A 12,963-nucleotide genomic window follows, 5' to 3' on the forward strand; every position below is an offset into this window, starting at 1 on the left:
AACTGTAAAAGCTAGAAGATGAGCTAAATTGTGTAATAAGTAATGTACAGGACCCTGACATGAGACTTGTATCAATCTGAACAGTTTTATTTTGCAATAATGATTGGAATAATGATCAGAATTTTATTTTATTTTATTTTTATTTTTTATAATTCTATTTAATTTTTTATTATATTTTTAAGGCTCTATGTTGTTTTACTAGTATCCTGGTCTGAGCTGAAATACCAAATAATTGGAATAAATTATACTATTTTATTTATTTTGTTTTTATTATTTTTTATTATTTTATTTTATTATTTTTAAGGATCTATGTTGCAAATGGTCTTGCAAAATGCCCTGATCTACGCTGAAATTCTAATTATTTTATTTTATTTTATTTTTAAGGCTCTGTGTTGTCTTACTAGTGTCCTGGTCATGGCACAAATTCTAAACAACTGGACTAAATTACTTGTTTTATTTTATTTTCATTTTATTTTCATTTTATTTGTTATTTTACTTTATCTAAGATGAAATGCTTTGTAACTAAACAAGTGGAATAAATTACAACACTGGAGTAAATTATGGTTTTTCCTCTGGGAGGCGTTTGGATTAAAATGCATTTAGGTGAAAGAAGTAGAAAAAACCAGGAACGCAATAAAAGTTAATTGAAGACGGTTACGGTTGAGATCTCCAATAACCAGACGCATGGAGCCAGAGTTTGAGCACTATGCGATTCCATGAGCGCTTTGTATCTTTGAACCATATGAAGTAAATAAAATTGCAATTAGGCACTAGATTTAGTATTTTCTCTTTTTTTTTGTCAGGGTTAAATATCCTCATACTTAATGGATGGTAAGTATAATTTAACACTGCGTAGTTTGAAGAGGGGAATCAATAAGCCATATATAAAAACCAATGATGATAAACTCTTCGAAAGTGAAAACTCTTTTAGACATAACTTGTGGTTTTCGACCAGAATAATGTCACTTCTTGAAGAAAACGGCTTATTTTTTTCCGTAATGAAATGTGTAAATCATTTGTCATGGTTCTGTGTGAAATGCAGTTTGGAGCCAGACTTGTTGCTTGATGAAGCCTCTTCCATCGAAAGTGTTGAGCTCCTCATGGAGGTTCCCATCTTCTCCTCTTTTAAAGGCGAGAGTCTGTGGCCGTGCGGTGGTTTGCGCTACTATTGGATGAAACCGCTGTGTCGATATTAAGCACACTGCGATGTGGGAAGCTTTGGCAGCTGCAGTGTGGGAAAAGCTGAATAAAGGCCTTCAGATTTTGTAAATAGCTCTTGCGTTGGATACTCAAGCCCTCTGTAATGAATGTCAGCTATTGCCATGAATGGCTGATGCCTTTTTATTACCCAACCGAGGGCTTAACTGTGTGTTAATTGCCATTTTATGAACATTTGCTTGCTGTGATGGCATTAACAGAGAATCCATTTTAGATTATTTGTCTAAACTAAAATAAGGGTTGTGGGATCAACATGGTGGTTGTGAAACATGTCGGTCAGGAGCGTAAACACACTGCTTGTGTATTTGTCTTGCAGGTTTGCTCTCGGTGACGCTCGCAGACCGCTGCACGAGACCGCCGCCCTGGTGGAGGACATAGTGCACACCCAGCTCATCAACCTCGTAAGTCAAGTTAGATTTTTGGGCTGACTTATAAATAGTAGGCGAAAATATTACTGATGTGAATTTTCATTGCTTAGTAGCCTTGATTACGTCATCAAAGACAGAAAGTTTTTTAAATTTATTTTATTTATTTATTTTTTATGAATTTGTGAAAAAAGCTTAAAATAATATAAAAAATGTGTACAATTAAAACCATTAAGATAACCTTTAACAATTATTGTATAGTATTAATATTTGCTTTATTTTAATTATTTTAATTTAATTTTTTGTTTTTTGTTTTATTTGAATGAATTTGTGGAAAAAACTCTTTAGAATAATGTATTGTATGCTATTTTAAAGAGAAAAAAATTGTGCACGAGACCATTAAAGCGAATATAATAGTTAAATATCAGTTTTACTTTGCTATATTTTATTTTTTTGTTTTGTTTCCATTTTTTTTATTTTGAATTTATGAAAACATTTTTTATAATAAGGTTGTGTACATTATTTTAAAGACACAAATTATGCACTATACATTCTTTAAAGTGAATATTTTTTCCCTGTTGCATTTTATTTTCATTTTTTTCTTGTTTTGTTTTGTTTAATTTTTTTATTTTAGTCAATTAATGAAAACGTTTTTTTAGATTAATGTAGTGAATTTTAAAGAACAAAAGAATGTCATTTAAGTTGTATTTAATATTACTTTCTATTATAGAAAAACAATTTAAGAGAAGGTTTATTTTTATAAATAAATACAATTTGTTTATAAAAACTTTATATATATATATTAGTTATTTAAAAAATGTGCACAATAAGACCATTAAAGTGGACTTTTTTTATTTTTTTTTTTCAAAGAAAGTGAATTTATTTAGAGTTCACATTCTTAATTTCAATATTAAGTGTATAGTTGATCTTAATAGCGCACGGCTGCATGTATTAATGGCAATAATAATGATTCAGCACAGGCGACTTGGGTTCAAGTGTATGCGCTGATAAGAGTTTAAGGTATCTATCATGACACCCTGGTGCACATGTACAGCTCGAGACATTTGCATCTGGAAAAGGGTTTAGTGCAATCTGTAATTAAGTATAAATAGCATCATCAGAGGCGGCTCAAACGGGAACACCACCTACTTCAAAGGCTTCCTCGTCTTTTCCAGTCTTCTGAAATGGATTGCATGGAGTCCGACCGCTGCAATGCGATATGAGGATTGTGCCGAGTTAAGTAAATGAAGCCAGTTGCTTTCACTGCTGGGATAAACAGCGTTCCTCCCCGGCTTACACCTTGTCATGCCGTTACCACAAGCAAAACACTGACTGTACCGGAGCAGAATTCCCCTGAACGGAGCCCAGCAAATATCACCGGGAAGCGGCCTGCGCTTTACTGGCACGCTGACTGCAGATGTAATTGCTTTTGCTTAGAGGGCGCCTGGAGTTTGGAAACTGGCTGGGAGAATTATCTCTCAGAGGTCACGAAGCAAACTCTGACGCGCTGCAGTGGATTTAACCTTTCACCCCGTGGCTGTAAAAAGGAGTAAAGCAGCTCTTAACATTCATTGTTTTAACCTTTAGCCCGGCGAATCTGAGAGCTCTTAAATCTGAATTTTTTTTTACACGCTCAGAGGCGGTGTGGTGTTTTTTTGTTTCTCCTCTCAGAGCCAAACCCTCACGGTGGCTGGATCTGTCATATAGAAGCAGAATAGGCATGCGAACGCAAGCCGAATCAAACTAAATATTTGCGTAGCGCTGGCTCGCTCTCTGCAACAAAAGATTTCAGACCCTGTTATTACCGGGACGTCAAAATCAAGCCACTTTTCTTTGACATGGCTCTGGGGTCTTGCAGTTTGCGGAGCCACGTTTTATTGTGAAGATCAATGGCGTCTGTTTAAAGTTCTGACGCCCCTCATCTGTTCCCCGGCCCGCGGAAGTAAGCTGCTGCGTCCAGAGGAAACGTCCCACCACCAGATGATCAAGCTCTTGCTTTATGCATTTATGTTCACTAATAATAAATATAAATAAATATAAAAATAAATAATATCTATCTATATGAAATAATACATATTTTAGAAATATTATACTATAAATTAAATAAATAATAAAAAATAATTATACAAAATATGAATAAAAAGAGGGTCCATTATCTACATTTGGCTCAGTTCTGTATACATGTGTGTATGTATATACTGTACATGTATATCAAATAATTGATTATAAATTAATTAATTGAATATTATAACATGTAGTATAAAAGTATAGAATGTGTAACAGGTAAAAAAAGGTGATAAATGCTTAAGACCTGATTAACTTGGGGTCCATATTTCATATGCAAGTCACGACCAGCTGCCAATCAACATATGCTTGCTGTTACCTTTTACAGAAAAATATGGATGTTGGATGAGGTCTCTAATAGCTGTAAGGCTAATATCATATTCTGATATTGCCATATTAGGTGAGGGTTCAACTAGTGTTTGTAGTGCTTCTGAAAAGAAGGTAAATATTGATTTCCAAAGCACATCTTTATTTTCTGACACTGGCTCCAGGTAGATTTATAGATGCATACGTTTCCAATCAGATCTGCTGAAGGCTGTGCGTATTATAAATCAAGTTATTAAAATCTATCGTGCCGTCATGTAAAACTAACATAACTGATGTGGACATATATCAGCATGACATACATTGTAATGCATGTAATTTACAGCACATTTTCAGTGTAATAAACTCAAGAAAGCATTGCGTGATGTTTCAGATGGCCAGCCGTCCAGCTTTGAAGGACATCTCCATGCATATCTGCTTTTCAGCACCTTGTTATTTCCTCGAAGTGGCCGATCTCCTTGTGTTTTTCTTCATTTGGCAATTGCAGAATGATAGTCTGGTTGGCATTACGGCAGTATTTTGGTGTTTATTTTCGCAGGGCTATAAATAACCCACTCGTCTCAGCAGTGAGCACTAAACAGGGCATGATGGCGATAACCTTTCATTAATTTCGTGTTTCCTCCCTCGTGGATTTATTATTGTTCGGAGAGGCCAGGTGTAGTGCCGCTTGGACTGTAATTGTGAGCAAGCTACTTAGCCGAAGACCACAGCAGTAATAAACCAAATTGCACAATAAATCCTTCCCAGATGGCCTGCAAAACATGTCATGCCGCTCTGTCAGTGTGTGTGTGTGGTGTGTGTGACAGAAGACATGGATGAAGTTACATTTTTACACCTCACATACTCTCTTGGGTGTCTGTCACTTAGTGCCTCGTGATTTATGGTGTCTCTGGTCAGTTCTGAAAAGTGTTAGAAACTATTGTTTATTAGTGTATGCATGTATTATACATATATATATATATATATATATATGTGTGTGTGTGTATGTGCAATTTTATGCACTTGGATTGCATGCATATTGCTTTGGATAAAAGCGTCTGCCAAATGCATAATAATGTAAATATCCTGTAATTAAAGTAAATTTGTACCAAAGTATTTATGCATTAAAGCATGCATAAGTCATCATCTTCTGTGCATTGCATTCTATCAGGAAAAATATAATTTCTCCTCTAAATCTGTGGTTCTGGTAGCACGAAAAATTAAAAATAATCTAATGCAATGAACTATAATCATGTACAAAAACCTAAGCTTTAAGAAAGGAGGATACAACTCTTCTCTTATCTTTTGCTGATGATGTCATAGGTCATCTGTCCAATCAAACTCTCAAACTGAATTTGCTTTTTGCATTGAATTATTGCCTGACAACAACTTAAAAGGATAGTTCACCCTAAAAATGAAATTTCGGTCATCGTTTACTCATCCTCATTTATTTCCAAACCTGTATGACTTTCTTTCTTTTGTGAAACAAAAAGGTCTTTTGAGAAATGCCTTTGTTTTTGGGTGTATAATGAAATTCAAAGGGATCTAATGCTGTTTGGGAACCCAACGTTCTTCCACATTTCTTCTCTTGTGTTCTGCAGAAGAAAGAAAGGCATACAGGTTTGGAACAACATGAGGGTGAGGAAATAATTTTTTGATGAACTCTCCCTTTAAGTGCAATAATTTGGCTTGAAATCACACATAAATGATCATATGTGCATGTTATCCTAGTAAGAGAGAGATGTTTGTCAATCAGTGGTTCTTAAATGGTTTGCTGTAGCTTTGTCCTGGTAGTATGAAAAACAATGCTAAATGAAAATAATCAAATTCAACTAACAATATAATCATGTATAAATATTATCTGCTTTTAGAAAACTCTCGTTTCAAACTTGTGTGACTTTGTGGAAAAAGTTTTCCACAAGTTTTAGTTTTTTGTCCATTTACTGGGGTCCAATTTTGTTTGGGTACCCAGTGTTCTTCAAAATATATTCTTGTGTGCAGAAAAGAAAGATTTACAGGGTTGGAACGACATGAAGGGGAGTAAATGATGTCCATTTAATGACAAAAATGTTTTGGTCAAGTGTCTCAAGTCAAAAAAGTGTTTATGCATGAAATCACACATAGCAAAATAATCATCTGTTCATTTTATTCGTACTCTAAATCAGTGATTCTCACCTGGTTTGTTGTATAGGTTTCTTCTGGAAATATGAAAATACAATGCTAAATTAAAATAGTAAAATTCATCTACATTTATATAAGCAAAGAGGAAGCGCTTCTCATATCTTTTAATGATATCATAGGCTGTGTGATTCAACTCTTAAAACCATTAAAATGCAGTTTTGTATAAAAACAGTTTAGGTACAGTTTTGATCTAATCTAAAACCCAAAACCTGAATCTGAAGTGTTTGACCTCTAGCAGCTTGAGTTGGAGCAGAACGTGGACTGAGTGTCTGTGACACAGCAGAATCCATTGGCTTGTTGCTGAGTCAGTCTCATGCCTGCGTGTTGGTTTCTGTGAACAGAAAGGATGGCAGTCGAGATCCGGTCATTAACTGAAAGCAGATCGTCCAGGTGTTCTCTAAACACTTTGAGGGATTGTACAGTGACAGTCAGTCAGGAATAATGTCTCTCCATTGTGTGCCATACAGCAGATGTTTATGGGATTCTTACAGTGACCTCTAGTGCTCGCCATCATACTGTTTGTAAGATACTGTTGTTTTACCTCTAAGACAGCTGCATCGAGTATGTTCTGCAGTTGTCATAATTTAAAGGGATAGTTGCCAAACATTGACTTCCATGGTATTTTTTTCCAAACTATAGAAGTCAATGGCTACCGGCAACTGTTTGGTTACCAACATTCTTCAAATTATCTTCTTTGAAACAACTTGAGGGTGAGTAAATGATGACAAAATTAAAATTTTTGGGTGAACTATCCCTTTATAGACACATTTCTAAGAGCAGACTTTAATAAATTAAAATAGTCGTGGCCTAATGGTTAGAGAGTCGGACTTGTAATCCAAAGGTTGCGGGTTCGAGTCTCGGGCCGGCAGGGATTGTAGGTGGGGGGAGTGAATGTCCAGCGCTCTCTCCACCCTCAATACCACGACTGAGGTGCCCTTGAGCAAGGCACCGAACCCCCAACTGCTCCCCGGGCGCCGCAGCATAAATGGCTGCCCACTGCTCCGGGTGTGTGTTCACGGTGTGTGTGTGTTCACTGCTGTGTGTGTGCACGTTGGATGGGTTAAATGCAGAGCACGAATTCCGAGTATGGGTCACCATACTTGGCTGAATGTCACTTCACTTCACTTCACTAAATGTGTTCTGGTCAAACTTTATTAACCCTCTGGTGTTGTTCGCATGGCACTCAAAAATTACCAGTTTTTTATTTTTCAATTAAATGAATGTACTATAGTTTAGTTTAATGATGCTTTTTATGGAATAGTTATGATCCATTTATTACCTGTTTACCACTTTTTGAACATATATCATATACTGAAAATGAAAGTTCCAACTTAAACTGTGGTTAATCTTGAGGTTAAGTTTGGTCTCTTTTTAAAGAAGACACTTGGCAGATAATTGCTGAAGTGAAAATAGTTTATAAAGTGAAACTTAAAAAGTTATAGAAATGTATTATTCTGAAAAATGTACAGAAATACTATTTTAATATTTTATATGAAATATGTATTTTACAAAATGTGTTTTACACTAAAACTGCATAAAAAGTAGAATCCAAAAATCTAAACGAGTTGTCTTGCGTATTTTTGGTTGACATCTCAAAAAATTAGCTTTCAGTAAGATTTTTTTGGGCGCAGTACCAAAGGTTTCCATTAGATGCAGTTCACTTCCTATTCCTTTCCAATGCTGTCATTTTTGACCGTGAACAATACGTTTTTTTTTTATAGGCTCATTTAACCATTTTGAATCTGGTCCATAATTTTTTGTGTGTGTATTCACATAGCAAGTGCCAAAATTTTTACCAAGTTTCGTACCATTCTGATGAAAAATGTAACACACAATTTTTTGGTCAAAAATGACTGAACAGCAGAGGGTTAATTGAGATAAAAGTGATCAGAAGATAATTAGGGTGCTTTAAACTTTTCATGTGTTTATTTCCGATGAATTTCCTGCTAAAGACTGTTTGGTATAGACTGATGATGCAGTTCTATTCGTATGGGTTGTGTAATCTGCGTGGGAAATGGTTAATCCAGCGTCAGCTTCCTTTAACCGGAATGACTAGTTGCAGAATAAGCGAACATGCCTGTGAAAAGCCTTGACGTTTCTCCTGACATGTGAAACAGAGTTCACTCAGTGTTTTTCTGTAGCACCAGGTGCAGATGTTGGCAGGCGCTGTTTTCGTAGGCCTTTATTCCCCAGGAGTTTCTCTGATTCCAGTCTTTCTATCAGTCTCCAGGGTCTTGTCTTTTGCAACGACAGCAATTTTGCTCTACAACCCCTTCAGTACGGACCACCGTTGTAAATTTGATTAGTGCATGTGAAAATCGCCCAAGTCTGTGCTTCTAATGAATACATTTATGAGTCCAGTGTACAAATCAGTTTAATGACCAGTAGCCAGCTGAGATTTATTCTGGTCTCTCAGACGAGGGAAATATTTTCCCCCTGATGTTCCTGTAGGTACTTTAGAAGACGTTTTGACGTTCATGTGGGTAACACCTCATTTCATACCTTTTCAACATATCTGTGTGACTCCACATCCAGGTCGTATTTCACAACAAAATATATTCTTTTGCATGGAGAAATTGAAAAGTTTTATGCATGTGCTATATATGTATTACTTTTTACATTATAATGTGAATTACTTTTAAAACATATGTAATTACTAATTACTTTCAAGGCTGATTCTTATCAGCCTTTCTTTTAAACAAATAAAAAAATATATATATTTTTTATTTTTTATTAATTTAGTTTTTTTTTATTAAATTCAGAAATTAAGTAATAATAATCAAATAATAAATAATAAAATGTAATTAAATAATACAAAATAATAATATTTAATATATATAATATCTTTACAGTGAATACAATTAATATCATAGATTAATATTATTACATAAAAAAAATAATTATAAATTATTTAATTATAAAATTATAAATTGAATTAATTGACTATCACTGGATTATATTTATTTAAAATAATGTATTTTTATTAAACAAATATTAAAATTCACAAATTATTTTCATTTAATAATAACAACAATAATAATCTTATGTTCATTATATTTAAATATTGTGTATATTAAATTAGCTTTTATATTAATTATAGTCAAATATTAAGGAGATAATTGTGACATGAATTAGTGGGGAAATGTGCTTAATTTTCTGCATATTAGGCAAAATATTATTATGTCTGTTTTTTTGGGGGGTGAAATATGGTTGGTGAGATTCATCCGGCTATTCAGGAAGGCTTTAAATGAAGACAGAAAGTCTACCAGTCAGTTTGCTCTTTTTAAAATAAAATAAATTTAGTTTTATCAAGTTGCATTGTTGTCTACAGTACATCACCATCTACTTCAGTGAAACTTTGTTTCTTTTCAGGTAAGAAGCGGGCATGAGAGGTCCAGAAACTGATCTAGATCAGCGTGTTCTGCCAGAAAACCCTCCGCGAGCTAAACTTACCCAGAGCTGTTTTTGTTTTCACAATTCTGTTTGCCTAGTTACCATTTTTATTGCATTTGTTGACACTGTTTGCTTTGCAGACTCTGCCCTCTGCCTCCGTGATAGGTGGTCTGTGTTAATAAAGAGTCAGATATATTTAACCGCTCGCTTCTCTTTAGCCGTTCAGAATCGGTTCCAGCGCTTGGGCTGCTTTTAATGTAAGAGACGTCCATTCATCCGTCTGGTTAGAAGCTGTCTGCCAGAGCCAGACTCAGCCCCGTCCCGAAGCCCAGACGCCTGCAGCTCGGCGATGGAACGCCGGCCGGATGTTTGGGGTTGGGATGTGGAAGTACGGCTGCCATCTCTAGTCCAGGTGCTCACGCTGACATATGTCAGAAGCGTTCGGTGCCTGAGTCAATTAGCTTCTCTGCTGTCGAGCAGGGAGGACAAATTGGCAAAGTGTTTTGTTTAAATAAATGGCCTTGGTGGAGTTTTTCCAGGGGGATCGAGGCTTGGAGGAATGTGTGGCCTCATCGTTCTTAGAAATAAGTCGTAGCAGCATCGTCCGTTGACAACACGTTTACTTATTCACACCGTCGAAAAACCCCAAAATCAGACCTCCCGGCTGCACCCGGATTGTGTAATGTGGTATATTTATTGAGTTTCAATCCCTCGTGATGTGGTTTGTATACAGTAAGTTCACGTTCTGCATGATGAAGCTAGTTTAATGTTATTTGGGACCAGAGAAGAGCTCAAACCCTGAATCCTAAAGGGACAGTTCACCTTTAATTGAAACTTATTTTACTCTCCCTAAAAGACAAAAGACATTTTGAAAAATGGCCGGTAGCCATTGACTTCCATAGTATTTTTTCCTATACTGTGGAAGTCAGTGGCTGCTGTCAACTGTTTGGTTACCAACATTCTCCAGAACATCAACTTTTGTGTTCAACAGTAGTAAGAAACTCATACAGGTTTGGAACAACCTGAGGAAGCATAAATGTGACCATGGACCACAAAACCAGTCACAAGGGTCAATTTTGTGAAATTGAAATGTATACAGTCTCTTGAACCTGAATAAATGAGCTTTCCATTGATGTATGGATTGTTATGATAGGACAATATTTGGCTGAGATACAACTATTTGAAAATCTGGAATCTGAGGGTGCAGAAAAATCTAAATATTGAGAAAATTGTCTCTAAAGTTGTTCAAATGAAGTTCTTAGCAATGCATATTACTAATCAAAAATTACGTTTTGATATATTTATGGTAGGAAATGTACAAAATATCTTCATGGAGCATGATCTTTAATTAATATCCTAATGATTTTTGGCAACAAAAAAAAATGAAGAATTGAACTTTGGCACAAAAATGGTCAGGTTTTCACCTGCTGGATGTTAAAATGGGACGGAAAATCCCACAGACGTACACTGAAGGACTCGAGTCGTATCTAAAGGCCTGAAACTGTTTTTGATGCAAATGGGAAACACTTATCGAACTGCCCGTCTCACTGGGACTCTGAGTTTCAGCAAACATTGATAAAGTCCGCTGCCAAACATCACCATTAAACCGCAGAACACAAGCAAAACATTCTGTCTTGTCGAGCCGGGCGAGTTTGTGTTCTGGCGATAACGCCGCTGCGTTAGTGTTTTTCACTAATTGTTTTTGACTAATGTTTTCCTCTGATTTCTCGTTGTTATGAAGCAGAACAGACATGTTTTGATGAGTGAGAGAATCAAGCAAAAACATGTCCAAGTCACGGTTCACCCCAAATTAAAAGAAAGAAATAAGAAATTTTATTTTGAGTAAATAAATGACACCTTTTTAGGACTATTTACCAGGGTTATAACTACAGCTAAAACTAAAGCCATTCAAATCCATTTTCATTACTTGAAACAAAAGACATTTTTATCTTAAATTACTTAATTAAATCTAAACAAGCTAAAACTAAAAATATAAATCATGAAAAACTCAAATAAATAAATGAAATAGAAAAAATACAACAAAATTACTTGAGTGAAAACAGAAAAATAAAAATAAAACAGAATTTAAAGTAATAATGTAAAGTAACTGATACTAATATAACTGCTGTTTACTGTAATAATTATAATATAATATAGTGTAATTTTTGTTTACATTGAAAAATGTACAAACATATAAAATATACATTTATATAAAAAAAAAATTCTCGTTTCTTTTATTTTTTATGTATATGTATATTGTAAAAGATTAAAAAGAAAATTGTATGTGTGGTTAAATAAGATATTTAAACTCTTTAAATCTTTAACTATGACCTAGGCGTGTTCTTGACAGGTTTTTTGTGATTATCCACATCACAGTACTCCCTCGTAAGCAGCGTCCCTCAGGTTTGTGCTGAGAGTGTAATGATGTTGTTCAGCCTTCACATTAGATTTTCAGGTGATGTGATCAAGCCGCCAGTGAGGTTTCCCGCTTAAGTAACGTGAAATCTGCCTGTCTGAGTTCTGAAAGTATCGCCGCGTGTTTTATTTTGTCGTCTTTCAAAGGAAATGGTGTAATTGATCTTTACAAGGACGCTGTGAGTGGAATTCTCCCGCTCTTCCTGTTACCTTTTCCAGTGTAATCAAATAATGGATTTTGTTTCAGAGCGCCGCTGTAGCAGAGGAGAGGAAATGATCTTCAGCAGCCTTGTTTATTTGACTTCTGCCATTCTGTTGCATGAAAACTCGACCTTTTCCTCCGGCACTGTAACGTGACATGAAGCAGAGACCCTCCGAGGCCAGCGTCGCCTGAAAATGTGTTGTAATTAAAACTGATTCGTCTAATTAAGGAACAAGACCTGTGTGCTTTCCTCAGGCCAGGAATCTGTCTCTGGAGTCGCTGGCACTGAACTCAGTCGTGTTGAGCTCTTTCAGTCTCTGCTCTCATATGCAAACGTGCTTTTGTACGTCATGATGCATCGTATTTCTGGACTGGTCTTCATTTGCTCACCTTCATGTCGCTCCAAATGCATGTAGCTTTTTGTTTTGCAGAGCTGCTATTGTCCTCCTATGATCAAATTTAAGATGATAACATTTGCTTTCAGTTGTTTGTTCAAAAAAAAAAAAAAAAAATATATATATATATATTGAGTAAATTAAAAAAAAGGACTGTTTATTGGGGCTGTTTGTTATTGTTAACTAAAACCATAAATATATATTTTCATACTTGAAACTAAATAAATCTAATTTTCATGTAGTTTAACTTTAAGTACTAAAATAACTAAAACTAGTAAATAAAAATTATAAATAATTTTTGGAGACCAATATTGAAGACTTATTTTGATGACATCACATGAAAGATATCACACTTCACACCAAATTAAAATAAATTATATTTTGTAAATAAAATGCACCTGGTTTAAGACTATTTATTAGTGTGATA

The 12,963-nt window shown here is 35.1% G+C and overlaps 1 protein-coding gene across 3 annotated transcripts in view; it reads left to right on the forward strand.

Annotated features, from left to right (window-relative positions):
- Positions 1 to 12,963, forward strand: part of supt3h (SPT3 homolog, SAGA and STAGA complex component) — a 133,592-nt gene that overhangs the window by 72,976 nt on the left and 47,653 nt on the right. For all 3 annotated transcript variants that reach the window (XM_079385815.1, XM_079385816.1, XM_079385817.1), the window contains exon 3: positions 1,535 to 1,619. In XM_079385815.1, the coding sequence (XP_079241941.1) occupies positions 1,535 to 1,619 (85 nt within the window). The remainder of the gene's footprint in view (positions 1 to 1,534; positions 1,620 to 12,963) is intronic.

Source organism: Barbus barbus, assembly GCF_936440315.1.
Source record: "Barbus barbus genome assembly, chromosome: 30".
NCBI classification, from domain to species: Eukaryota; Metazoa; Chordata; class Actinopteri; order Cypriniformes; family Cyprinidae; genus Barbus; species Barbus barbus.